The 27973-nt window shown below is 47.3% G+C and overlaps 2 protein-coding genes across 5 annotated transcripts; one reads left to right on the top strand and one right to left on the bottom strand.

Annotated features, from left to right (window-relative positions):
* Nucleotides 1-1529: 1529 nt before the first annotated feature.
* Znf692 (zinc finger protein 692) lies at nt 1530-9387 on the top strand. The gene is made up of 12 exons (XM_051180606.1): nt 1530-1652; nt 1960-2147; nt 2360-2391; nt 2937-3197; nt 3602-3650; nt 3742-3864; nt 4153-4371; nt 4457-4534; nt 4613-4691; nt 5706-5820; nt 8149-8248; nt 8358-9387. Exons 2-12 carry the CDS (start codon nt 1972-1974, stop codon nt 8722-8724), a joined length of 1599 nt encoding a protein of 532 aa, XP_051036563.1. The 5' UTR covers nt 1530-1652; nt 1960-1971; the 3' UTR covers nt 8725-9387.
* Nucleotides 9360-27896, bottom strand: Znf672 (zinc finger protein 672). 4 transcript variants are annotated; one of them, XM_051180600.1, is made up of 3 exons: nt 27776-27896; nt 13875-13920; nt 9360-11879 (listed from the first exon to the last, which is right to left on the bottom strand). In XM_051180600.1, exon 3 carries the CDS (start codon nt 11659-11661, stop codon nt 10255-10257), a length of 1407 nt encoding a protein of 468 aa, XP_051036557.1. In that variant the 5' UTR covers nt 11662-11879; nt 13875-13920; nt 27776-27896; the 3' UTR covers nt 9360-10254. The 4 variants fall into 4 exon arrangements, with proteins under 4 accessions (XP_051036557.1, XP_051036558.1, XP_051036556.1 ...); XM_051180601.1 differs by having other exon boundaries at nt 9360-11832; XM_051180599.1 differs by lacking the exon at nt 27776-27896 and adding an exon at nt 21471-21607.
* Between the last annotated feature and the right edge of the window lie 77 nt (nt 27897-27973).

The following is a 27973-nucleotide window of genomic DNA, read 5'->3' as shown; positions in this document are numbered from 1 at the left end:
ACATAACATGTGTGGGCATGTGTGCCGTGGCTCGTGTCCATTCTCTCCTTCGACTCTTATGTAGTTTCTAGGGATGAGACTGAGGCCTCCAGACTTGCTCAGCAAGCACCTTTCCCTGATGGGATACCTCACAGTTTACGATGAGGTTATTGTCACTGAAACAGTCTCCCCAACATATCCATGTTCTAACTAGTGGACTCTATGAAAACTGCTTTCTGTAGCAAACACTTTGCAGATGATTGTTTGAAGCACTGTGTGGGGGAGATTATCTGGGTTACCCCAGTGGATTCTGTGTTTGAAAGAGGCAAAGGAAGGCTTCCCCTAAGAGGAGGCCAAATGACCATGGAGTCAAAAGCTGATGTGACATGGTCAGAAGTCAGGGAAGGCTAGGCACCACTGGAAGATGGGAAAGGCCCTGTCAGTACTTGGTGCTGGCCTTCTGACCTCCAAAACTGTAAGGGAGTGAATCTCTGATGTTTTGAGATGTCAAGTTTGTATCGACTTGCCACAGAAAAGCAGTCAGTAGTGCAAGTGGTTTGGAGTGAGGTTTGGGCTCACTCCTGCAGCTGTTCACTGTTAATATCCTTGTACTAGGCACTACCCTAAATTCTTTATGTGCATGTGTGTATTACCTCAGTTAACCACGGAGAGCCAACTAAGCAGTCAAACGAGTCTGAAATCCAAAGAGGGTAGCCAGAAACATAAACCTGGGGGCTATCAATGGGTGGGGTGACCTAGTTAGATTACCCCCAAACAGCATATCCAAAAGAGAGGCTTGCCAGGGCCTGAGCCTGGTACACTCCATCCTCTGATAACAGAAGAATCCAAGAGAGAAGAAAAGCCAGCGAAAGGGAGGATACCAGCCGTAGGTGAAGTCAGAGAGCGAAGCTGAAGAGAAAGTGAGAGGAATGCAGTTTCAGAGGAGAGAGCTAAAGTTCCCTGCATTTTAGGGCAGAGAGGTAGAAGAATGGGCACTTCATTTAGCAACACAGGTGCAGGCCTATAACCTCAGCACTTCAGAGGTGGAGGCAGGAGTTCAAAGTCACCTTGGCTATGTAGCGATTTGGCGAAAAGCCTGGATAACATGAGACTTTGTTTCAAAAACAACAAAAAAGTGACTCTGGAAAGCCCTGTTGCGGTTGCTGGATGGAAATAACTCCATTTGAGCTATTTGTAGATAATGTTATATGAAAGCGTCTGCACAGAATCTAGGCAACTTCGTGAAGGAATGTTGATAGCGGCAGGTTATGGGCTGCAGCTGGAGGGTGGCGCTAGGGTTCAGAAAGGGCTCTAGATGACTTCAGGCGACGAATGCTGCAGCTCGCGTTTGCTTGGTGGCAATTAAGAGACAGAGATGCTAGTAGAGAAGGGAGCAATTACAGCAGGATCCAGAAAACAGTCACACAAGATCAAGGCTAACTACACTTCCCGGCAGGTTTTGCGCGGGGCTCACGGCGCGCAGGCGCAGGCTGCTGGTCTCTTCTGCAAGTCAGAGTTGCAACCTCCGACGCCAAGGGGGGCGGTTTCTTCTTAAAGGAGAAACAGCGGCGGCGGCGCGCGGTGGGCCCCGATCCTCCCCGGGCTCTCGGAGGGAGCACGCGGGACCGGGAGGCGCACGCGCAGTGTAGACGAAGACGGGTTGGGGCGCGCAGGTAAGACCCCAGGGTGGGCCAGTGCTGGGCGGGCCTCCTCTGCAAGGGAGGCAGCGAAGAGGCCAAGGCGCGGCTGCATGCCGACCCCACCACCCGCGGACAAGGAGGGCAAGGTTCCCAGTGGAGGTCTCTTGCCCCTGCCTGCGACTTCCGTACCCCGAGTGCCCACCCTGGCTCTAAGAATGGGTGGCTGGACCCAAGAGCAGCAAGTGCTTTGGAGGCAGTGCGGTCTGGTCTCCATTTAGCGCAGACGGAGCTGGGGCTGTGACTGCCCGGCACGTCCCGACGGCACCACGTCCTCCCGCAGGCCCGGGTGCGCATGGCCTCTCCGGTGGCAGATGCATCCCGCCGGCGGCGGGAGAAGCGTAGGCAGCTGGACGCGCGCCGCAGCAAGTGCCGCATCCGCCTGGGTGGCCACATGGAGCAGTGGTGCCTCCTCAAGGAGCGGCTGGGCTTCTCCCTGCACTCACAGCTCGCCAAGTTCCTGTTGGACCGGTTAGGGGCCGGGAGGGACTGGGATGGGCACAGAGGCAGAGCCCCCAACCTGTTCTTACAGCCTTAGGTTTCTCGCTTAGGCAGGGCAGGCTGCTCCTCCCCTCACAGCCCTAGCGAATAGGAGGTCTGTAGGGTTGGCCCCTTAAGTGTGTGAGTGCCTGGGTGAGGGTGGTTCCTAGGTTCTGAGCTGACCCCAACCTCTTCTCTGGCAGGTATACTTCTTCAGGCTGTGTCCTCTGTGCAGGTAGGTAAAAGGTGGCAACAGGTAGTGGTACTGGCGGTTCCCAGAAACGTACGCCTCAAGAGAATTGGATCCAAAGTCCTTAATGAGTTTGGGAAGGGGATAAGCCCGAAATAACCTAGTGCAGCAGCCTTTGGGCTGGGTGTGCCTAGACTTAAAGCCAAACCAAAACAAGAGCCAAACAAACAATCAAACAAAACCAAAACTCCCCAGGGACAGGAGAGATGATGGATGCCTAAGTGGTTAAGAGCTATGCTGCTCTGGCAGAAGACCCAAGTTCATTCCCTAGCACTCATGGCAAGGGCTCACAGCTGCAGGGAGTCCAATACCTCTGGCCTCCAGGAGCACCTGTATTTATGTACACCGTGTCGTCCCCCCCCCCCCTCCAAGCTAATTTAAAATAAGATATGTTTTTTAAAAGAATAAAAAAAGATAAATCAGATTTAGACTGAGGTTGCCCATGGGTTTGGAAGGATTAGGATTCTCTGAGTGGCGTTCTGGGTGAGAGGGGTTTCCAACTCTGCATGACTGTATCATCTTACCTCCAGGTCCAGAGCCTCTGCCCCAAAAGGGTCTGCAGTACCTGGTGCTCCTGTCTCATAGGCACAGCCGGGAGTGCAGCCTAGTGCCTGGGCTTCGGGGGCCTGCAGGTGGCGATGGGGAGCTTGTATGGGAGTGTTCAGCAGGACACACGTTCTCCTGGGAACCTTCTTTGATTCCTACATCTGCAGAGGTGCCGAAGCAGTACTCTCTTCCGCACACTACTGAGAGGACCTGGTGTTCAGGGGCCAGGAGGAAGGAGCCTGACAGTGAGTAGGGAGAGAAGGGTTGTGGTGAAAGAAAACAGCTTTCCAATCTTCTCTAGTTCATAACTGGTTTATAAAAAAGGTCTTGTTATTTCTTAATTTATTGGTTGAGATAGGGTCTCATGTAGCCAAGGAGCCTTTAAGTCCTGGTCCTGGTCTCCATCTTTCAAGTGTTGGAATGATCCTTTTATGTCAGTAAGGAAACAGATCCTCCCATGGGTTGTTAGGTATAGAAAGTAAAACTGTATAGTGATGGTATGCCACCTTTGACAGAAACTGGAAATAAGGTTTAAAAGAGAATGGATTTTTAAAAAAGTACCACCTTGCAGAGCAGGTTGCCACTGGGAAGAAACTGTCCTCAATCTTTGAGCACAGGCCTCCTTCTCATATGCTGCTTGTGCCAACAGGTTTGGAATGTGAACAGCATGAGAAGACTCAAGGAACCAGGCTGTCCAGGTGAGGATGGGAGGTGAGGGACAGGACAGACCTGCACAGGAAGTGGGAGTATGGTGGCAGTTTCTCAGGATTGTCTTTTTTGAGCTTGCAGGAGAGTAGGCTCCCCATTGGAGACCTTCCCAGCCCCAGGAGAGGAACAGGATGTGGAAGAGGATGAGGATGAAGAGCTGCTCAGTGATGCCAGCCCATGGACCTACAGCTCCTCCCCAGATGAGCCAGTTGGGATTGAGGGAGGAGGCTGAAGATTGAGAGAGGGAGGAGACAGCTGGCCCCTTATAATTCAGTGATGTGTCAGCTGGAGTGATGGACTTGCTGGGGGGTGGGCAGGGCACTGTAAGCTTTGAATTGGGAATGTAGAAAAGGGATTAAGTCAGGCTCTGGGAGAGGCTGAGTGCATGAGAGCCTGCTGTGGCTCTCTTTTCTAGTTGGGGGCCAGGACTTGGCTAGGGTTGACTGATTGCCCAGAAGGATAATACCCTCTTCCTCCTGCTTCTCTTTCCAGCAGTGAACCAGATGTTCCTAAGCCACCTCCATCCCCTGTTAACCACACACCCAAGGAGGGAGAGAGCCCACCACTACCGCCAATTCTCCCCAGTCCTTGTGCTGTTCTTTCCTCTCTGGGTTCTACAGCTGCTCTGACATCAGAAACTGAGGTGCGGCTGGAACTCAGTAGGACCCCTCAGGCCTCTGTAGAGCTGCAAATGACCGAGTCTTTGGACAGGTAACCCGATGGCTGAGACAGAGGGCAGGGGTGTCCTGGGATGTGCCACTCTTGAGGCCCTTGGCTGCTTCTTTGCTACCCATAGCCCTGGGAGTCAGGCCCAGTCTGCTCTGAAGCCAACCTGGGATGAGGACCCTGCCCAGATCGGGCTCAGGAGAATGAGGTAGGACTGGGGAGATGGGACTCTGGGGAGGGTCAGGAGTGACGCAGAACATGAGTCTTGCTCTCATTCTTCCCACAGGAAAGCTGCCAAAAGAGAGCTGATGCCCTGTGACTTCCCTGGCTGTGGAAGGATCTTCTCCAACCGGCAGTATTTGAATGTGAGGGACACAAGTTGAGGCCTTTGTAACCACTGGGTTGGGGGGTGGGTCAAAAACACCCCTGGGCTGAGGTGTAAATAAAGCTTAGTTGTAGTACTATTGTCTAGCATGTACAAGGCAACACACACAGCTTTTGGTGTAGAGAGAGGCGAAAGGCCCAAGCTCCACAGTTAGTAATGGCCTCTGGCTCCAAGTATAGGGAGGGCCAGAGAAGTGGTGAGGTATAGGTAGACAGGATGGACCTATCTGAGAAGGGTATCTGCAGGTCAGATTTGAGCCTTTTATGTAGGAGACTTTGGCAGCTGTGCCGATAACTACGGGAACACCAGATTAGGATGCAGGCGGCATCCAGGAATGCATGCTCTAGGATGTGACTAGATCACTTAAGAAGGACTTCCTCATTGGGAAGTTCAGTTCAAAGGTGGGGGTGTAGCTCAGTGGTAGAGCACCTGCCTGTAATATGCCAGGTCCTGGGTCAAAATACCAAACTGAAAACAGAAAATAGAAAAACAAACAAGAAGTCCCCCAAACCCCAAAAGAACCCTTTCCCCAGAAACAGTGCTTTCTTTTGAGAGCCTGTGAGGTCTGTGTATTTGCAAAGCAGATGTAGGAGGAAACCCCACAGTGGTATATATACATAGCATAACCAGAGACACACTGCTGCCGGTGATCATGTTCACCTCAATTCTGTTCTGTCCCTGACAGACAAGGCAGGACACACCATGAGTGTCACATGGAATGGCATTTTGTACAGGGAACTTTGGACATTGCAATGATGGTGTCTAGTGGGTAGGCGTCCAGAGGGAACAGATGAGGGCAGTTAGTGGTCAGGGTGGGAGGAGAGTTGTGCTGCTTAGGGCGTGGGTGAGGGTGGGGCCAGGAAGGTGGCTCAGACAGTGACATCAGTGGTGAGGACTCAAGGGTGGAGGAGGAGCCTGCCTGCTCACCCAGCTGTCAGTCTCCCCGGGGAGGCAGCCAGTTCTTTTGCCTCTTGTCTCCGTCACTCATTCTTAGCACCACAAGAAGTACCAGCACATCCACCAGAAGTCATTCTGCTGCCCTGAGCCAGCTTGTGGGAAGTCCTTCAACTTTAAAAAGCACCTGAAGGAGCATGTGAAGCTGCACAGCGGTGAGTGCCAGAACCCTTCAGCTCCCCTGCGGAGGACTCCATCCCTTAGTCCCTGAATGCCTTATTAGCCCCTGCCTCCTTGAGATCATTACTAGGTTCTGGGTAACCTGATCCTTGTGAAATGTCAATTCTAATCACGTAGAACCATGAAGAGATGGGAAAGAGGGGGAGGGTGGAAAGCAAGGAGGGCAAGTTGCTTCTGTGGCCAAAGAAGCCTTGCAGCAAGACCTGAGTGAAGTGAGAAGTGGAGGGCAGCACGTGTAGGAAGCATTTGTGTGCTCAGGAATGGAGAGGAGGCCTCCAAGGCCACAGTAAGGATGATGTGGCTTCTACTTTGGAATGAGACCATTCGAGGTCTTCCACGGTGGGGAGAGAGCTGACTTATAGAGATGGCTGTAGCAGCTATGTGGAGAGTCAGGGACCATAGATGAGTAGAGATGGGTGTACCTTGATGATGATGGCTTGGGTTTGCCCATCATAGTTGGTGAACTAAGGCTGAGGCTCCTATGAAAATGTAAAAGGGCTGCGTGAGAAGGTTCCAGCCTGGGCAGCTGGGTCAAAGGTGATGAGTCCCTGAAAGCAAGGAAAGGGGCTGGTGGCATAGGACTCTGGTTTAATATGTGTTAAACAGATGTCAGGATTTGAGTATAGGGTTTATAGAGTGAGCAGAAATCTGCCATGAGCATGTGGTTAGTGTTTGGAGCCATGGGGCTAGAGTGTGCCTGCATAGGGAGGGAGGGAGGGAGGGAGGGAGGGAGGGAGGGAGGGAGGGAGGGAGGGAGGGAGGGAGGTTGGTTGGTTGGTCAGATGCAGTGCATCTGCCTTCAGAGGGTAGGCCAGGGAGAAAGAGAGGAAGGCAAAGAAAGTGGCACCCGAGGAAGCAAGTGCAGAAACTGCTCCAGGAAGGCAGGAGAACAGGTTGACAAAAACTGCAGGCCAAGGAAGGAGTAGGGACTAGATAACAATAAGGCAGTGTGACAAGAGCTCTCTTCTGGGGATGACAGCCAGAATGGAGTGAGTTCAATGCCAACAGAGCTGAGGAAGTGGGAGATGCTGGAGTTCTGCGGGGCAGGTGAGCAGAGGAGTGTGGTCTCATATGGAAGGCTACGAGTTTAAGATGCAGAGTGGGAAAGGAAGGCTTACTGACATCAGGGTGGGTGGAAGCTTTGATAAGAAGAGGTGAATTCTGAGAGACATGGGGAAGGCATCCACATACTCATGTTATATGGGCAGGGCGTACTAGATAACTGCTGGATTTGAGGGGCAAAGAATGTGGTACTAGGAGTGTTGGAGAGAGCAGATGCTCTTCAGGATTCTGACCAGTGGTTACTGCAGATCTCATCAATGAAAGGGAAGACCATGGGGAGGGTTAAATATTCATGCCCCGTCTTAGAGGTCAGGGGTTAAGTTTGGCCTGAGTTGGACTTTCACCAAGCAAGTACTGGCAAGGGACAGGACAGAATGGTAATGTGAAAGGCCATAACGATGGCTGTGAAAATGGAGCTGAGAGGGGAAGGGGCTGTGAGAAGACAGGGACCGTGGATGGTGGCCTGGAATCATCAGATTGTCACACTGGACAAGGCAGGATGCTTGAAGTGTTTGAGGTGGCACAGTGCTTGGGAGTGGTGTCTGAGTAGAGTGGAGGATGAAGTGATGAGGATATGGGTAGAGTGCTGCTGTATGACAGCAGATGTAGAGGACTTGAACCAGAGCTTGTGGTGTGAGGGGGAGTGATGGAGATGGAGAAAAAGTCTGCAGGTTATTGGGCAGGTCTTCAGAGAGCTGGTGAGGTAGTCCGAAGGGTACCACAAGAAGCAAGGACAATGTTTCTGTTGTAGACATTTAGGCATAGGAGAGGAACCACAGCAGCCTGAAAGCTGTGATCAGTAATGATGGTGACAGCAAGTGCTGTTGGAACTAGCAGGTTCAGTAAAAGACTGGCCACTTGCACACATGGGACTGGGGGTGGCAGGTACAATATGCACCCTGAGGATTTGTAGTTCTGGGGTATCCTTGGAGCTTGGACTGAAACCCCAACTGACTCCAGGGTTGTATGTGGCTGCTACTTGGTACTTCCTGTCCACACAAGGCTCCAGCTCTCCATTCATTATTCCTTTGACAAAGACACAGATAGGGACTAAAGGTGACTAGAGCACAGTCTTAGATGCCCCATTGTCTATCTCACTCAGTTTTCAGGAGCAATCAGATGCGTGATGTCCAGATGCTTATTAGAACTCAAGACTCCCGAGCCCCAGTACTCACCTTCTATTGGGGATGGTGGGCTAAAGCCTGAAGATAGATGACTGAATGCCCCCTGTTTATCTACAGATACCCGGGACTACATCTGTGAATTCTGTGCTCGCTCTTTCCGCACTAGCAGCAACCTTGTCATCCACAGACGAATCCACACAGGAGAGAAGCCCCTGCAGTGAGTGCCAGGGGCCAAGGAGGGAGCTGGTATCTGGCAGTCAGGAAGTGGGCAGCAAACTCCAGGGAGGTGAAGGTGGACCAAGGCTTCTTCCTGTTTGTGGCTGCAGGTGTGAGATATGTGGGTTCACTTGCCGTCAGAAGGCCTCTCTGAACTGGCACCGGCGCAAGCATGCAGAGACTGCAGCTGCCCTGCGCTTCCCCTGTGAATTCTGTGGCAAACGCTTTGAGAAGCCAGACAGTGTGGCAGCTCACTGCAGCAAAAGCCACCCAACCCTGCTCCCCACACAGGAGTCACCTGGCTCTTTGGAGTCTAGTCCCAGGGTTTCTGCTGCTGAACCCCTGCAATCTCCTGAGGGGGCAAGCCTTTCCTCTTCTGACTCTAATCCTGCCCCTTCAACAGCCAGCAATTCACAACCTGGGCTGCCAGACCCGAGGGACGCAGAGAAAAGTCAGATGATGGTCACCAGGAACTAGGTATTAGGAAAGAAGCTGAAGGTAGGGCTCCATGACTGGGCTCCAAATACCTTGCTTTAGCCCTTCCCCAAGGAAACAATAAATGGTATTTTATGCAAGTGTAGGCAGAGCATATGCTTTAATGCTATAGATTCAAGAATCTGGGAATCTTTTGAAACAGGATGTTAACTGTTCCAGAATGCAGCACAGCTGACCCCATTCACATGCCCAACTTCTTTCTAGATCTTCCCTGAAGAGTGTAACATCTGCCTTAGTCTAGGAGCAGGCTGGACCAGGAAGCAGATGACCTCCTCTTGTTCTAGCATTTGCCTCTGATTGAGCCCTGCAGTTTGGCCTTTTAGTATAGAACCAAGGCCTACAGCAAAACAGCTGTAGTTAGTCTATAGTGGGTAGGCTTTTGAGAGAGAACTGGACTGTAGGTCATGACTTGTCAGTGAGTTAACCCTTTGATAAATTCTTAGCAGGCCTATTAGGCAGAGAGGCCACAGTCCCCAGGGAAGTGCCTTTGAAGGATAATCTGGTTCTGGATCCTTCCTGTATTTCCTTGCCCTGAAGTAGGTAGCCTCCCAAGCATTTCCGCTTTGCTTCAGGCTCAGAAATGAAACCAGTTGACAACAGAATGACACTACTGAAACCACAAGCCAAAATAAATCTTTAAGTTGATTTTCTCAGGCATTTTGTTACAGCAATGAAGAAACCACCACCAAAAGGGATGAGAACTTGGAATTCATTTTGACAAAGGGGTTCTTGGTATCACAAACCCAAACAAGTTAACAATTTCACCAGCTATATGCAGTCATTGATGGATTCCAGGCTTTACTTTCTGCCCTTGCCCAGGACTCCAGGGAACTTGTTTCCTTGTACCTTGAAGCCTCATTTGGAAATAACATTCTTTTGTTTCATATGTGTTATGAGGCAATCATTTCTTCCCTGGCTAAAGAAAATTGTTCTAAGAGCCATTTACTGACAAAAAAATTACTTCTTTGTGTGTGAATATGTGTCATGACACATGTGGGTTCAAGGAGTCAAATTCAGGTCAACTGGTGCCTTTACCTGCTTTTACCTTTTCAAAGGAGGAACTTGCAACAGGTCTTGGTCCTTTAATGAAGAGCTAGCTATTCCACCCTTCCACACTGCCTCTGTCTCACCTCTGCAACTATGTGTCTCAAGCAAGAGAAAGTAGGAGCGATTAACAGGCAGATAAGAAGACACCTAACTGACCAAATACATTGCCTGAAGAGCCAGGGAAAAAACTGAGCTCATACAACAGGGAACGGAGTGGCAGCAACAGAACACAACCACCTGGTCTGTCTTGCATAGGGGTGTGGTGTTGGCTTCCTGACTCGTACTCAGAGTTAGGGAATACAAGGATGATGGAAGAGCTAGTGGGAATCTCGGTTTAGAGGCAAGGCAAGCTAGGTGAACACCTACTAACAATGCAACAGCAGTAGGTCTGGCTTACAAACCATCTGATATGCCCTTTTCCTTGGGACTGAATGTGTATTCACCCAGCTACTTCATGGGGCCATCTTAGCAAGTTTCCTGAAATGGAGACATTAAGAGCCCTGATTTCTCCTGTTCCTTTGGCCCTGTGAGGGCAAGGGGAGGACCCACTGTCACCTCCGTGACTACAGTGGTGGTAGTAGTGGCTGCCAATGCAGCTGCTCGAGCACGTCTGTGGGACCGCTGGTGCTGTGACAGTGACCGGCCATGGCTAAAGAATTTGCCACACTCTGTGCACTCTGCTGTCCGCTCACCTAGGTGTGTTTTTCTGTGCAGTGCAAGCTTGGAGGCAACACTGAAGGACTTGCCACACTCTGGGCACTTGTGTGGTTTATGACCTGCGTGATTGCGTAAATGCACATTGAGGTTGGAGATGCAGGTGAATCGCTTGCCACACAGCTCACAGTGGTAAGGCTTTTCCCCAGTGTGTGTGCGTAGGTGTTTGGTGAGATCTGAGCGGTCTGTGAAGCCTCGTCCGCACTCTGGGCATGGGAAGGGCCTCTCCCCCGTGTGGCTGCGCTGGTGCACCACAAGGTCATATCGCTGTCCGAAGCCCTTGCCGCAAGTGGGGCACACGTGTGGCCGTTCACCCTGGTGGCTGCGCTGGTGACGCAGCAGTGTAGAGCTCTCACTAAAGCAGCGTCCGCAGTCACTACAGGAGTATGGCTTTTCCCCAGTGTGTGTTCGCTGGTGCCGCACCAGCGTGGCACTCTCCAAGAAGCCCTTGCCACATTCTGGGCACTTGAAAGGCTTCTCCCCCGAGTGTCTCTGGAGATGTCGTGTGAGTGTGGAACTCTTGCCGAAGCTCTTACCACACACACTACATTGGTGGGCCTCAGCGCCAGGGTCGCTGAGGCTCAGGACTACGTGGATGCGGGAATGGTTCCGCAGCCCAGCACTGCTGCGGAAGGCTCGTGGGCACTGTGTACAGTGGTGCAGCGGACTGGGGGAAGGGGCGGTGGCAGTGGTCGTCTCTGGGGGATGTGCCCGTGCCAGGTGGAAAGGAAGAGCACTCTGCCGAAAGGAGCGGGCACACAGTGGGCAGCGGTGGGGTTTCTCAGGTGGATGCTGATGGAGCCGATGCAGCAGCAGCGCAGGGACATGAGGGAAGCGACGGCCGCAGAGGCGGCAAGGGCAGGTGCGGCTCCGCCTTCTGTGTGTCCCTAGATGCAGGTCCAGTAGACTGTTGTGATTGAAGCTCTGGCCACACTCACTGCAGACATATAGGGTCTGGCCAGCATGGGTCTGCCTGTGTGCACGCAGGTCTGAGGCTCGAGCATAGCGTTCACCACACTCGAGACAGCGGAAGCGCTTGTCACCACCATGGGCACGTTCATGCCGCAGCAGCACTGCACTGTACCGAAAGCTCTTGCCACACACACTGCAGGAATAAGGCCTTCCTCCAATCGCTGCCAAGCCAGGTGCTGTGAACATGATGTCTACCTTTTCCAGTCAATAATTTGTAGTTTTAAGGCCTGGAAAATAACAGAGGGAAAAGGCGGTGGCCTTGAAAACTGGTGGCCAGATTCTTGGGTTTCTTCTTTCAAGAGCAGATGGCCCTGCTGTCCCAAAGGCAGGCAGCAGCTGGATTCATCGTTGTAATCCCTGCAGGGCGGTCACTGTCAGTTCAGCACTGGCTGCAATAGCCCTGGCTGGGGACACAGAAAAGGCACCTTGAACTCTCTAGACCTGTGCTATTCTAGCAGCTCTCAAGAGAGGAAAGCTACAAGAGTCCCAGAAATTCAGAGGGGTGTCTCTGAAGTGCCTGGAATGGCAAGCGGTACTGATTACACCTGTCCAGGAAACAAGCAGGTACAGATTTCAAGGAGTATGTAAGGGGCTTCTTTGCTAGAACTAGGAATACCCAGCATTGCTGGAAAGGCCAAAGAGAGAAGTGCCCAACTTGTTTTCTGGTGTGATTTATTAAGCCCCTGGTGTTTTCTCATTGCCTGGCACCCCTCCTTGGTCATTTCCTAATGCATTCACTATCCACCAGAAAACAGGTCTGGCACACTTGCTGATACAGTGCCACAGCTATACTGACCTAAGGTTCATACCTCATACTGTTGGGTCCTGGGCTAGTGAGAGATCCCAGGCCCTGAGAGAACAGTCATTCAGTAAGGACAAACAGGTGAGAGATCAGTCAGCCTTTGTTTTTATAGGCATGGGACAGCACACAACCTCTAAGTGTGCTCATAGATTATGGGAAAAAAGCAAACAAAACGAGCAACAGTCATTTTCTTGTGGGAAATGGAAATCTATCCTAGTTGGCTTGGCTGAAGTACCCAAGGCCTGGGCATCTACTTCTGTATGTAAGTGGAAGGAATCAAGTGGATGGAATGCTTGGCCAACAGCAAACTCTGTATCTGCTGCTTCTCCATGATGGGTGGAAGGACCACCAGGGATATGTTCCTCTTGTCCCTTTTGTCAGAAGGAGGGACATTTGTTTTCAAGTTTTTGAGGCAGGTTCTATCTATGTAGTTCTGCCTGTTCTGACAGGAAGAACAAACAGCCTAGCCTCAAACTTACAGAGATGCACCTGCCTGCCCTTAGAGTGCTGGGATTTCAGGAATGCGTCATCATGCCCAAAGACCCACCTGCCCGTGCTTCCCCAGTGCTGGGATTAAAGGCTATATCATCACATACTAAACAGGAGGAATGTATTTCTTAAATAGTTATTTCCAAATGGGCTAGAGAGATGGCTCAGCCGTTAAGAGCCCAGGATGCTATTCTAGAGGTCCTGAGTTCAATTCCCAGTACCCATATGGCGACTCACATATCTGTAGCTTCTTCTCGTGTACAGGCAGAGCACTATATATACAATAAATCTTAAAAAAAAAAAAAAAAAAAAATCAAAACCAAGGGAGAATAGTGCCATAAGTGCTCATTTGCTACATCTTGCCTGTGATGCCATTTCACTTTTTATGTGTCTACTCCTGGCCAATTTGAACTGTTTTAAGCACAGACACTTTATTCAAAGACAATTTTTTTTTAAGCCCAGCAAACATGGGCACCTTTGCAGCCACAGAGCAGAATTCCGAGTAGTTAACTCTGAATCCTCCTGGGGAGCTTTGCTTCTATTTTTAATTAAACTTTTATCTTATTTTTATTTATGCGTACGTATGCCTACTTGTATGTGTAAGGATATATGCATGAGAGTGCAGGTACCCAAGGACTAGAAGAGGGTAGCAGATCCTCTGGAACTAGAGTGACAGGTAGTTCTGAGACACTTGAAGTGGGTGCTGGAAAGTGAACTTGGATCCCATGAAAGAGCAGTTACTCTTAACTGCTGAGCTACCTCTCCAGCCCTTAATTTGATTTTTGAGCCAGGTTCTCACTATGTTGCCTTGGCTGGCTTTGAACGAATAGAGAACTGCCTGCCTCTACCTCCTGAGTACTAGTCATTTAAAGAAATAGTTGCCTCATGAAACTAAAACCTAGTGGCTGGCTCCAAATGTCCGAGAACATTCCGAGAGGCTGGCATCTCTCAGCCAGTGCTTCCTGGGGAACATGCCAAAGGAAAGTAACCCTAACACACAACACATACATGCATATAAAAGGCAAAAAACCAATTCCATCTCTTCAATGTAACACATAGGAGTGTAGGGTGTAAGCTTGCTGCTTGGCCTTTTCATATCTCCTCTTACCTCATCCCATTACGTGAACAAAGAGGTCTGTTCCTAGGGTAGAAACCTGTTTAAAAAAAAAAAAAAAAAAAATTGTAATGCTTAGAGCACTTAGAAATCACCCTAAATATCACTGTTCCGAGAGTGAGTCCTTTTAAAAATTAATTATTTCTTAAAACTTAACTTCATTGACTCTTTGGGAGTTTCACATCATGCACCCCAATTCTGCTCACCTCCTGACACCCCCCCCATATTCTCCCTTCACAAAAGAAAACAAAATAAACAAGCAAATAAAGGAAAACCACCACCACAATCCCTTGACTTCTCCTTTCTTGCCTCACCAATGCCTCTTCGTTTGTCCTGGTGGCATCGGGGTCTTTGGTGTATCATACAGTGTACCCCTTTGTCCCATCAGCTTTACTAGCAAATGTTCACTGCAATGAGTCATTGGTCTGGTTCAAGGCCTCTGGTTTCTGGTATACCATCACCACCGGATCCTCACCAGAACTCCTCTGGGATATCCTGTGGGTATCGTGTCACAGGACCAGTCCTTTTGTGAGCTCCAACAGATGTAGATCCTAGGCTGTGGGGCCTGGGTGGTAGTTGAGTTGGCCAGTCCAGGCCACTGCGGCCACCAGCCTTGGGCAACAGGGCGGAGTCAGCTCCCCTACATGCATGCTCTCAGGGTTGGTCCAACCTCACCTGTGGTGAGGGGTGTGGGCCATCTCTCCCAATTACAGGGGACTGCTCTTGGTGTGGTGGCTATAGAGAGGCAAGGCCAGTTTTCTCAGGGCCCTGCTTTCATCTTGCATTGTTCCTAAGGCCTCCTGAGGTGACACAGGCCACAGACATTAATGAAGACTCCAGCTGCAGCTAGGCCATGGATCCAGGCATGGCCCATGGTGGCAGCTTGGGCCTGGATGACATTCTGGCTCTGGGTGCAAGGACTACTCAGGTGGCTGCCAGACACTACCAAGGTCTCAGGCTGCAGCCCCAAGCCTATGTATGCCTCTATGTGACTTTTGGTGGCAACACAGGATCTCAACATGGCCTTCAACAGCAGCTGGGTCTGGATGTCACCACTGTCCCAACAACAGTATGGCCCTCAGACAGCAAAACAGTCTCAATGGTAGCAGAAGCACTGGACACTAGCAGTCCCTGGTTGCAGTAGGACCACAGATGCTGACATGGCTCTCAGCTGCAGCTCTGGCCCAGATGTCACCACTGCATTGAAAAGCAGCGGACACTACTCAGTTCTGCACTCATCCTGGCCCTCTGACACCAAGCTGGACTCAGGTGGCTGATCTGACCCTGGGTATCCTTATGGGCACTCAGTGGCAACACAAGCTATATGTCAATCCAGACCCTAGCTGCATAGAGCCATGGAACCAGACATGGTCCTTGGCAGCAGCCTTGGACTGGATGACACCATGGCCTTGGGTGGCAGCACAGGCCACCCATATTTGTATGGCCCCTGCTGTGGCATGGCCCCCAGACTCCAGTCCAGATCTGAGGCCTCTGTGTGGGCCATAGTGGCAACCCAGGTCATAGACTTCAACACAGACCACAGATTCAGGAACAGTTGACATCCTAGCTTCAAGTGATAGCCCCAGCCCCAGATCAGGATGTCTCTGGCAGCAGCCTAGGTCTGTTTGTCACCATGTCTCCAGGTGGCAGCAAAGACCACCCACATCAGCACAGACCCAGTGTCGGTATGGCCCATGGACACAAACACTGCCACAGGAGGCAGCCTAGCCCACTGGAATCAGCATGGCAATCAATGGCAACAGGAACCTTGGGCACTAACAAAGACCCTGGCTTCTGTAGGACCAGGGACCCAGATATGGCCCTTAAGATCACCATAGCCCTGGGTGGGGAGCAGACTGAATCCCGCCCCCCCCAGATTACTCCTCAAAGTCTTCACCATGGCCCCAGGCTTCCAACATTTGCCTTCTCATTTCTTCCTTTCTGTGCCTTTCCACAGAGCAGGAACCATTCTGCTTCTCTATCTCTCCCATTTCTCCACCACTTATCCTTATCATAATGAGGCCCACCTGCCTAAGCATCAGGTGGGGGTGGTTGTCTTCCTGCCAGCCCAGAGTGAGTCTCAAAGGTCTAAACAGTATGCTTTACTTTGGAGAAAATGGTAAAAGGGTAATTACATGGGATGAGCAACAATCCTAACTTGAATACTTTATTATTTTAATATCTTTCAAGCATATCTTATCACAACTGCAAGTAAGGAATATCAAAATTAATTACAATTTGTTACATTTATTAACACTCCATTGTACAAATCCAGTCAGAATGGAGAGTTTCCCTCTGGGTTTGTTCTACTGTACCAATACTTCTTGGGTAGAATGAGAGAGACCCAAGTTAGGAGTCATAGATGATATCCATCTTGAAGCTAAAGTTAAGTAATTCTTGTTTGACCAAGTAGGAAGGAAGCTGCTCAGAGATGTGCTTTCTAAGAGCTGTATGTAGCTACTAAGCATTTGGAAGTGTTGTGATGCTCAAAATGACATGCAAAGTACCATCAGCAAGGTTTAGAGGCAGAGCTGTAACTAGGTTGTTATCTAGTATGCATATGGCCCTGGGTGCAGTACCTAGCATTTTATACACATGAAAAAAATGTAAGATTATAAATATGGTTACCATTTTACTTCTAGTGGAGCAACCATACAAACCTTCCAAGTCCTGAAACAATGAGAGGAAGTGGAGTCTACCTTAGAGTTCCAAAGAGGCCTGTTGTTGGAATAAAGTTGCTGAACTCATCTGATCATTAGAACTTTCTCCAATAGTCTCCACAGATGCCTGCTGGCTCTGGCTTCAGGCAGCTCTGTGCTCTCATTTCCTGCCCATCACTCATGCAATTCTAACACGGCCCCATGTCCACCCTTGAGATGGCTGGCTCTTTGGCTCATTTTCCCTGTGGGTCGTGGGCTTTCCTTGGACTCCCTCCTCTAGCTTCTGCCACACAAGGTCAACCACCTCAACACCAGCTCTGGCTTCTATTGTTGCTGCAACTGCATATACTTTCAGCTTACAACTACATGAGAGCAGCTGCAGCTACCCTCAGCCAAGCTGTGCACCACCTGTGTTCTCCACCCAGGCATGCTATGAAGAATCAGTCAGCCTCACACTTCACTGTCATTGTCAGCAGATCTGGTCAGACACCTGGGAATTCTTAAAGGGGGGGGGGGAAGGAGAATTAGCTTAAAACAACAAACAAACGGAGAGAAGAGGATTTTTAACCATCTTAAAAAAATGGGAAACATTATGATGCACTGAGTTAGGTCTCTGTATAGTTCCACAATGGATGGTATGAAAACGGAACACTTAAGCCAATTTATCTGGGATTGCCATAATGCTGTTTGGTACCAGTGGCAAATATGAAAAATTGACCAAGATAAAATTTTTAGACAGACTAATGGAACTAAAAAAAATATTCACAGAGTGTAGAGCAGAAATTACCACACCATGGCATTATGAAACTGAAAGGGCCAAGGTTACTAAAAAAGCAACCTTAATTTATCCAGTTACCATTCTAGAATGACCTCCAGATGATAGGCACTCCAAGGCTATTCAGAAGTTAATTGGCAATCCATAAAAATGTTAGATTTGAAGAGATTTAAGGAAGCAAGTTTCATATAGCATGCATTCATCTTTTTGGGAAATATGTTAAATTCATGGTCTACTCAGAACAGAATTATTCCACAAGGTTTAGTTACAGCAGTATTAGAATCTGGTTCTCAATTACAGTGGACTACCTGGTGGATTGATGAAGCTAGGGCCATCGAGCAGAAAAGGTTAGAAGTTATGATTATTTCCCAAGATCAAATCTGTGGTGAGGGCCATTATGTTGATGTGGAAAGACCACAGAAAGCACAAACCAGGAAAGATCAATTACAAACTCTTGATGATTGTCCAAAATTGCTGGAAGATATTAATTAACTGGTTACAGTTCACAACTGGACTGACAACTCAAGAACCAAGTAATTTATTTCAAACTTTATAAGGTGATAAGGACTTACATAGTTCAATTATCAGCTGAAGATGAGAGAGAATTGGCTTTGGTAGAAAAGAAACTACAGGTTGCACATGTGGATCATTTGGATCCACAGCTGGATTGTATCCTGGTTGTTTTACCTTCTATACATTCTTTTACTGGAATTCTAATGCAGAGAGAATATCTTAGAATAGATATTTTTACCACACAAAAAGAGTAAAAGTTAAAGGCCTATATAGAAAAGATTTCTAAGTTGATTCTGAAAGGAAAATTAAGACTTTAGCAATTAGCAGGAACACACCCAGCAGAAATTGTGGTACCTTTTACTAATGCTGACATTTCCTCATCATGGACAGAAAATGAACACTGGCAAAGAGCTTGAAGTATACCAAAAGCAAGAGCCTTCAGTTTATAAAGAGAACTGGATCCTTCCTCACATTGTAGGGGGCACACCAATTTCTGGAAGCCCTATATTCTATCCTGATGCAAACAAATCAGGAAAGGTTGGTTACAAATCAGAAAATTTAAGTGAGTAACTAAAACCCTTATGATTCTGTCCAGAAGTCAGAATTATATGTTATTCTCATGGTGTTATTAGATTTTCCAGAACCTGTTAGTATAGTTACTGACTCTCAATATGCAGAAAGAATTGTTTTACATATTGAAGCTACTGAACTTATTCCAGATGGTTCAGAATTAACTTTGTTATTTATTCCATTACAAGAAATAGACAGAGATAGAAACCACCTCTTGTATATAACATATATCAGATTCCATATGGTTCTATTAAGTCTTGGTGGGAAATATGCTAGAAGCCTCATAATTTATAAGAAGCACCATATTAATAGCAAGGGTTTGAAAAAAATTTTTCTATCATTTGGCAATAAGCCAAGGAAATTAAAGGAAATGTCCTACTTGTTTTTTTCTTTTTGTATAACCAAACTCAACTACCTACAGGAAGGAAATAACTGAAAGGGTACACAAACAAATGAAATTTGGCAAATGGATATGTGTTTCATTTTGTGGAGTTTAGAAAATTAAAATATGTATACCATACCACAGATAAATATTCAGGACTTCAATGGGCAACTGCTTTGAGTTCTGAAAAAGCTGATTCTGTAATCACACATTTATTAGAAGGCCATCATGGGGATACCTGCACAAATCAAGACTGACAATGCTCCAGCATATGTCTCCAGTAAAATGAAACATTTTTTTTGCATGTTACAACATAAAGTATGTTACAGGTATATCACACAATCCTAAAGGGCAAGCAGTTAAGATCTAATCAAACACAAGAGGTAATAAAGACCTCCCATAGATAGATTGCACAATGCTTTATTAACTTTAAATTTTGTAAATGTTAATGAGAAAGGAACAACAGCTGTGGAGACATTGGATGGTAGGGAAAAAAAAAACTGAATTAAATTAGTCTGTATACTTTAAAGATGTGTTTACCTCAGGACAGAAACCAGGATATGTGTTACGATGATGGGGAAGAGGTTTTTCTTTTGTTTCCATAGAAGAAAACCTACAGATACCATCAACATTGATAAAGATTAGATTTGAACAAGAGAAACTTCTTGATTAGAAGAGGCAATAGTTCATCAAACAGCAAGACCATTCAATCTAACTTGTAAGACTGACAAATGCTTTTCATTTGATCAGGTACAACTTGCCAAAAGGGAAACTCCCCAAAGTTAAGGTTGAGGCAGGGTTTTGTTTTTGTCTTTCCAGAGAATAAAGGCATCTAACTAAGGAATCTGAAGACCACTGGACAAATGAGACATTTGAAGAAAAAAGCTGATTCATCCAGAAAAAAATGTTCCATGAAAAAGAGTAAATTGGCCTACTGGTGTATCACATTTTCAACAGGATAAAAGTTCATCAATATTCCAAAAAAATTGTTTCTGTTATTCTCTATAGACATAAAGTGCAAATGATCTTTTTGTAGTCCCAGTTCAATTGAAAATTACCCACCTCTGCATCTCACCTAAGGTCCTTTAGAATGTATCAATTTAGGAGACTGTTATCTTCTAATTTAGAAGCTAAGTATGACACCAGATAGTATCTAAAACCTATACATAGCATAGGTTGCAAAGGACCAAACTTTGGTTGGTTCTGAACACCCACATAGGGTGGCTCACATGCCTATAACTGAAGCTCTAGGGGGCCCGGTGCTAACCTCCATGGGAGAGTTCATGAATACACACATAAATAAAGATAAATCTTAAACCAAAACCAGTCTTCCCATCCCTTTTGTTGGCAGGTTTTTCTCATCTGCCACCTTTATTTTAGGTAATACTTTTTTTTTTGTTTGTTTTGTTTTTTCGAGACAGGGTTTCTCTGTGGCTCTGGAGGCTGTCCTGGAACTAGCTCTTGTAGATCAGGCTGGTCTCGAACTCACAGAGATCTACCTGCCTCAGCCTCCTGAGTGCTGGGATTAAAGGTGTGGGCCACCACCACCCAGCTTTTTTTTTTTTTAAACAAACAAAAAACAACTGTTACTTCGAGGCTGTAAGACTGGAGGGGTGATGCATTTATCGTGGCTATCTTTTTGTTGTTGTTGTTGTTTTTTTTTTCCCCAAGACAGAGTTTCTCTGTGTAACCCTGACTGCCCTGGAACTTGCTCTGTAGAGCAGGCTGGCTTCTGACTCAGAGATCCTGAGTGCTGGGATTAAAGGTATGTGCCATCATTGCCCCACCATCTCCAGTCGGCCTTAATAGTCATTTATCTCTCGCCTCTGTATCTAACAGCCTTTGAACCATCAGGCAAAGCCTTACAACATTAGCTTCCACTAACCTGAAAGCTAAGACTATAATCATAGAGCATCTAAAACGTACAGCAGCTATCTCCCCTGTAGCCTGCCTACATCTCACATTACCTTTGGAGAGTTTCGTTTTATGTTGACAAACCCGCTTAGAGGGCCTAGAAAGGCAAGCATCCAAATCCTGGCTCTTCTATGACTAATTAATTGTGTGACCTTGAGGACAGGACTTAGGCTACCTGTCCCTACAACCTGGGATAACTCAATACAGGAAATCAGCATAGTTTTCTACGAAAAGATAAAGGTCAAAGCAGCCATAAACCTGAGAACTTAAGTTGTGCAGCATTCGCGATTAACTCTTCAGGACCGTCCTTATTTAGGCAGGCCCTGAATAGGAGGCTTAACTTACTGGCCCACAGCCTGCCAGATCTTTCTGACTTTCTCGCTCGGCCCCAGAACCCTTTTCCAGCGCGTAGGCGCACGCGGGCCTTCCTTAGCTACAGGCGGGTGCTGGCGTCTGGGTGACCGAAACTGCGGGGCGCACAAGCACTAAGGCAACACGGCACGCAGCACCCGCTTCCCCGGGTCTCCCGAAACAGTCACTACAGGCCGGTGGCTGTCGTCGCCCCGTGACCCGCTCTGGTTGGCAGGCGATTTCGCGGACGCGCGGCCGGACAGCACGGCCGTCCTGGAGCGGCCTGCACAGGCGCACTGGCCCCCCGCGCGAGCGCCGCTTGTCGCCCTCCGGTCTGGGCCGCTCGACCCGGGGTGGAGGGGACACGGCGGCCGTCGAGGGCCGCGGCCCCGCCCGCCCTGCCTTGGGGCCCTCATCCCCCTCACCAGTCACCGGAGGGCCGCTCCAAACCGCGTTCGCCTCAACGCGTTATGGACGGTGCTGGGCTCAGCGTGCGGAGGAAGGGGCGGGTGCAGGCAGGGCGGGGCCAGAAGACAACATGCTGATTGGCTTGCTCTGCCTGGGATCACCGCATCGCTGTTGCTGGTGTATCGATCCTGCGCAAGCGCACTATTGACCTGACCTGGCGTCGGTATCACCTGCAACGCTCAGTTAACCTGCCTCCCGTTTCAGGTGTCAACACGTGGGTCCCTTCCTGCCATTCAGAAGAAAGGGCGCCGAGCCCAGGGTCACTGGAGATGGGTCTGGACCGTAGCAGGTTACTCAAGAGAGGCCGTTACCAAGTTAGTGCCTTCCTATACAGTGAGGCCAGACCGGATGTCCACTATCTTGATTAATCTTCCCCATAGATTAATGACCTGCCAGGGACAGCGGTACTCTTGCTGGACAGGTGCTTCAGGCTGAGACGTGTGAGTGGAGATGGCTCCCGACACTGCAGAGCAAGGGTGCAATGGCCTTGGACGCCTAGGAATGCGGCTCAACCACAAACGGTAAACCTGCTTGGGAGTTAGCTCAGTTGGCAGGCTGTTTTGTTGGACTAGTCAGGGTCCGGAGTTTACTTATCAGCACCACATAAAACGCACTGGTGCCATGCAGACTTGAAAGAATCAAGTACATCAAAAGTGGAGGCAGGAGGATCAGAATTCAGTCGTTCCTTGCTTCTGCAATTCCTAGCTGGTTTCCTACCTGAAACTCAATTCGATAGGATGTAGCATCATCTGAAAAGTCTCAGTGAGGAATTGTATGGACTGGATTGACGTGTGAGCAAACCTGTGAGACATTTTCATGGAGGTACCATTTCATGGATTGGGTTCTGCACTATGCAAGTGTTGAGAGGCGACTGAGAAAGCAGTATACATCCATTCAATCTGTTCATGAATGTGGAATGTGGGACAACCAGCTGCCTCAAGTTCCTGCTGCTGTGATTCCTCCACAGTAACGGAATATAACCTAGACTTGTATGTATGCCAAAGTCTTGCTCCATTTAGTTGCTCTTTGTCAGGGTGTTTTACTACATCATCAGACATGAAACTAGGAACAGGCCTGTGTTGAAATAACAAAAATGTACCTTAAAAGTTGTTTTTTTTGTGTGTGACCTCTATTGTAACAACTTTACACTTTATTTTTAGACAACAAATTGATTTATAGGTCACACAAAATAAAAATACGGCTTTGTTGTATGTAGGCACGTGCAGGCTTAATTTTATGCTGGTTTCCAGGGTGTTATCTTCTAGGTGCAGTGAACTGGCACAACCAGATATTACATATGTTTGTACTGGCTTGAGTGAAAGGTTATTGAGGTTTTAACCTGTTATTGCAGAACAGGTAGGCTTTGTTTTGTGATGGTCTCACTGTGTAGTCCTGGCTGGCCTGGCACTCACTATGTAGAATAGGGTGGCTCCAAACTCACAGAGATCCACCTGCCTCTGTCACAGCAAAATAAATACAAATTAAAACAGAACTCCAGAGACAAACTACATATGAAGGATGGCTGTTCATAAAACAAAAACAAACAAAATGGACAGGTGACTACATTTTCATTGAGGCACTCTGCTTAGTTTGTAGGGAATTCATGCAAGTTTTTTAAGACTATGACTTGAAAGGCATTATATACAAAGACACACTGCCAAATTAGGTGCTTATCAAGGGTTGTGTTGTAAGGAAAAGCCACTGGAAAACTTCATTTTGGTACACCTTCCTTGTCTCTTTTCAGTTACTACATTACCTGCCATTTTTCAAATGGAACACAGAGCTGTAATCTGACATTCAAGCTAAAGAAAAATTTGATCATGTCTGACTTTTATAGGTTTTATCTTCCTAGATACAGGTATCATTCACCTTAGGATCACACCTTATTTATGGTAGCAGCTACATTTGAGAAACTATTTTCAAGAATGAAGTATAATCAAAATCAGATAAACATCTGAGAACTGAAAGTATTTCCACGGAAACATATTTATGTATTAGATCTCCAAATGTCCCACTATCTAGGACCAGCCCAATAATCTTAAGACTCTCTGAACAGAATGCTGCATAATTGGAATCATTATGCAAAACGTTTTTGTTTATATATGCTAGCAGAGATCATCAATTGTACATGGAAACCTCCCTCCCCCCCACTTTTTTGCTAGTGTTGTGTATTTACTAGGTAAAATGATAGTTCTTGTCTAATGTGGACCAGAGAAGACAAAAGGTCAGATACCAGCTGTAGAGCAAAAAGAGTGGAGCAGGGCTAAGAAGTGGAGTGGGTAAAGATTTTGGGAGAGCTAACAAATCATGGAACCCCTCTTTTCCAGAAGGCTGAAACGTGAACCCAGACCCTTCTTGGCAAGTGCTCCATCACAGAGCTACATCCTCAACTAACTTTTCACAAGCTTCTACTGGTGCCAGAGTGTCTGTATATGGCTGGTTAATGGAATATAAATAGAACATCACAAGCCCTATCCCATACCCAAGAGTGTGAGCGTCCCTCAGTAGCAATGGCAGGATCAGCTGCATCTCATGAGCCCTGTGAATATAGAAGGCTTACTGTTACTACTGCGTAAGGGTGGAATCCAGTTATATTCAGCATGTTACTACATGACTAAATATGTTTTTCATTATGTTTCAATTTTAGTTCCAAATGCAAAACATGTCTGCCTCCTGTTTCTAGTTCTTTTTCAAATAACTTGATGGGGGTCAACTGAGTTTCCAGTAAGGCAAAGTGCAATGTAATAATTTAGAACTAGAACAGAATGACTGGATTAACTAAGTCCTGAATTGCAGACCTCAGTTTTTTTACCCCCTCAGAATGAAGGTTTTAATCAAATTCAGGAAATTAAAGAATAAGCAAAAACTTACCAATTACATCAACAATACAAGTGATTCTAATGGCTTGGCAATTATCTTTTAAATTAAGTCAGACAGTAATTTTTTTAAGGGATTTTTTTAAACTGTCTATGTGCATGAGTATGTGCACTGACTCCGCTAGTACTGTAATTGTGAGCTTCCTGACATGGAAGCTAGGAACTGAATTCATTCTGGAAGAATTAGATATAAGCTTAATAGATAATGATTGCCGTTCCTGCTACTTACAGGGTTTGGTCAACTTCAAGGTGTCAAACACTTATTCCAACACAAAGCCTGTTTCCTTTTACACCTTTGTAAGTAAACTGTGTAGAACTACCATAAATTAGACAGGTAAGCGCCATGATTTGGTACAGTGCAAAGATGTAACACTGGTGAGGTATTTAAAGATCAGCCCCTTGGGGGGGAAAAAAACTTCACAAAAGAGTTCATGATGTCTTAGTCTTTAAGGATGAAATTAGGCGTATAGTAAGGTTAGGGAAAAAAATTATGTTCCAAACGAATGCATATATCAATGTTTACAAAGCTGAGGCAGAGGGTCATGGCAGTTCCGGGGCTGGAGTACAGTGAAAGCATCTCAAAAACTTCCCAACAACCCGCTACTGCTGCTAGCCTTCTAGGGTCCCTCTTTTCTGAACCTTACCTGACCCAGCTATGGCCCCTCTCTCTTTAATGCTTTTAAATTTTATCTGTTTAGTTTTTAAAAATCTATGTATATATGCATGTGCATCACATGCACCCGGTGCCCAGAGACCAGAGAAGGGTGTGAGAGCCCCTAGAACTGGAGTTACAGAGAGTTGTGAGCCACCATGTGGATTCTGAGAACTGAAGCTGAGTCCTTTCAAAGAACAAATCAAGTTGTCAGGCTTGCACAGCAATGCCTTTATCCACTGGGCCTCTTAACAGCCCAGACCTTTGTTGTCACCTTTTATTTTCCTCACAACATACCCTAGTTTTTCATCAGGTATGGTAGTTCATGCCTTTAATTCCAGAACTTGGGGAGGAATTAGAGGCAAGAGATCTCGGTGAGTTCCAGGGCAGCTAGAGCTACAAAGTGAGACCCTGTCTCAAAAAACAAAATATAACAACAACTAGTTCTTGGGCTGGAGAAATGGCTCAGTGGTTAAGAGGATTTGCTCTTGCAGAGGACCTGAATTTAGTACCCAGAACCCACATGATGGCTCAAAACATGTATACCTCCAGTTCTAAGTGTTCTACTGTCTTCTTTTGAAGGGCACCAAGCATGCATATGGTGCACATACATAAATGCAGGCAAAACACTACGAACACAGAAAATAAACAAAATCTAAAAGGAATTTAAAAACTAAAACTTGCAACTTTTGCAGTGCTGGAAATGAACTCAGAGCCTAGGGTCTTTCACATGTAGGCAAGTATGTATCACTAAGCTTTTACTTTTGACTTCTTTTGGAGACAGTATCCCATTGTTGCCCAATGTGGCAACCTTCCTGCCTTAGACCCCTCAAGTTTTAGGATTACAGGTATACACAATTAACTTAGCTCTTTCTTCTTACATTTGTGTGTATAGTCGAATGTGCTGGGTCATGGCACTAGGTACTCTCCTCCACTGTTTGGGTCCCAGGGATCCAACTCAGGTTGTCAGATTTGGCAGACGGTGTCTTTTAACTGATGAGCTATCTCCCCAGTCCATACTATTTAATATTTTGTTTCTGGAGGTGCATGTGGTGGGGGTTGAATCAAGGGCCTCAGGTATTCTAAGCAAATCTCCATCAGTGGATTACATCCCCAACCCTTAAGTGGTTATTTACAAGGTTAGAATGGAAGAACAGAGTTGAGAAATGAAGAACTCTTGGCACTTAATATTTCCATCCAAACCTGTCTACTATGAGATAATCACATCTGCCAAGATACTTGGATGGCAGAGGCAGGTGGATCTCTGTGAGTTTGAGGCCAGCCTGGTTAATAGAGTGAGTTCCAGGACAGCCAGGGAAAGGGAGGGAAGGGGAGGGAAAGGGGAAAAGAGAGGGAGAGAGGGGGAGAGAGAGAAAGAGAGAGGAGGGAGGGGAGAGAGAGAGTGAGTGAGTGAGAGAGAGAGAGAGAGAGAGAAAGAGAAAGAGAGCGCCAAATACTATCATGGTTTCTAGCACCAACAGCCCTACCCCTAGAATAACCCAGCCCCTTATGCCACATTAAAATGCCTGAGAAAGCTCATGCTGTCAGTAGAATATACTGTTTATTCTGGGCAACACCTGGTTGCCAGTAACAGGTTACCAACTAACTTTTCTTAAAGCACTTACTAAAAAGCCTACAATTTTGAATCCTTCCTTTGTCCCTTTACGGCAGTGTACATATTTCTTAGACTTTAGGAGTGTCCTTCTCAAAGAGCCAAAGGTTTCATTCATGTATGTATGTATGTATGTATGTATGTATCTTTGCAACATAGTTAGGAAAAGACAGGGCCTCTATCTACTAGTCTTGGAGACATGAAAATGATTCTTTGGTCTAACTTTGGTCGGGTCTCTGACCTCTTTTCTAGGCCTACCTGTACACTATCTTGTAAAACCTAGTTTTAACAAAGAACTTTGTGCAGTCAGGCTCCTCAGTATAGACACAGCCTTCCAGGATTGTCTTCAGCATGAATCCAGTTAGGTTGTCTTAACCAGCTCCGTTTTACCCTGCATTCTCACTGACCCCAATACCGATCTTTGACTATAAAATTCACTTTGTTCACGCTGTAGTTGAAGTCCAATCTCCCCAACTGTACTTGCCCCTATATCTCCTTCTACAATCCTTATACAGTCTTCCTTGTCGTTCTTTAACAAACCACGCAATACTTTTTAGCACGGAACAGAATCCTAACGTAACTGCCAACTAGAAGCACGCTGGCCTTACAGCATCGACCCTGACCAGCCCTGTAAATCCACTCACTACAGCACTCCAGTTCTCCTTCCTCATTCACATGCCCCTTTTAAACACCTAAAGACCACTACACAAACAGGAATGCAGTTCTTAACTGAACAAAATCTTTCCTTAACCACTTTCCCAAACACGGGATGTGTTCTACAGAACCCAATGGGAAGAGAACTTGGCCCACGTGCGTGCTTCGTTTCCAGGGAAAAGCCTGATCCTGCTGAAGCAGTCGGGCTAATGCACCAAACAAACACCTCCACCTTGCAGTTCTTAGCCTAGCTCCCTCTTGCCTAAGTAGCAGGGGCATCCAGACCACCCATTTATGGAGTAGGGAGTGAGTGATACACTGGGAGAAGTTTGAGCCTCCTCGTCCTCCTCCTGAAAGCGAGCTAACGCTGAGATCCCCGACTTTCACGGCGTGGCTGGCGTCCAGTGAGGCCAGCTACTTAGCGGGAACGATGGCGCCGACTGCAGGTATCGGGAGAGGTTCGCTCACCTTTCCTGACCCCGAGTCCGCCGGCTTCACTGAAGCGACAGAAACCGCCTTTGGATAACGACTGTTGTTTTTAATAGCAATCCCTAGAGAGCAGAGGCCGCCAATACCGGAAGTCCGCAACACCACTTCCGGTTCGTGCTTGGAAGTGTCAGTCTACAGGCACCGCCTCTATGCCGTAAAGCAAGATGGCCACTCTCC

The sequence above is a fragment of the Phodopus roborovskii genome, unplaced genomic scaffold, assembly GCF_943737965.1.
Source record: "Phodopus roborovskii unplaced genomic scaffold, PHOROB, whole genome shotgun sequence".
Taxonomy (NCBI): Eukaryota; Metazoa; Chordata; class Mammalia; order Rodentia; family Cricetidae; genus Phodopus; species Phodopus roborovskii.
This window is presented reverse-complemented; position numbering and strand designations above follow the sequence as displayed.

Excerpts from the sequence above, each read along its gene's own strand:
- Znf692 (XM_051180606.1), top strand. The coding sequence starts at position 1,972 with ATGGCCTCTCCGGTGGCAGATGCATCCCGCCGGCGGCGGGAGAAGCGT. Across the intron at positions 4,535-4,612 it reads ATCGGGCTCAGGAGAATGAG|GAAAGCTGCCAAAAGAGAGC; the intron begins GTAGGACTGGGG and ends TTCTTCCCACAG. Across the intron at positions 4,692-5,705 it reads CCAACCGGCAGTATTTGAAT|CACCACAAGAAGTACCAGCA; the intron begins GTGAGGGACACA and ends ACTCATTCTTAG.
- Znf672 (XM_051180600.1), bottom strand. The coding sequence starts at position 11,661 with ATGTTCACAGCACCTGGCTTGGCAGCGATTGGAGGAAGGCCTTATTCC.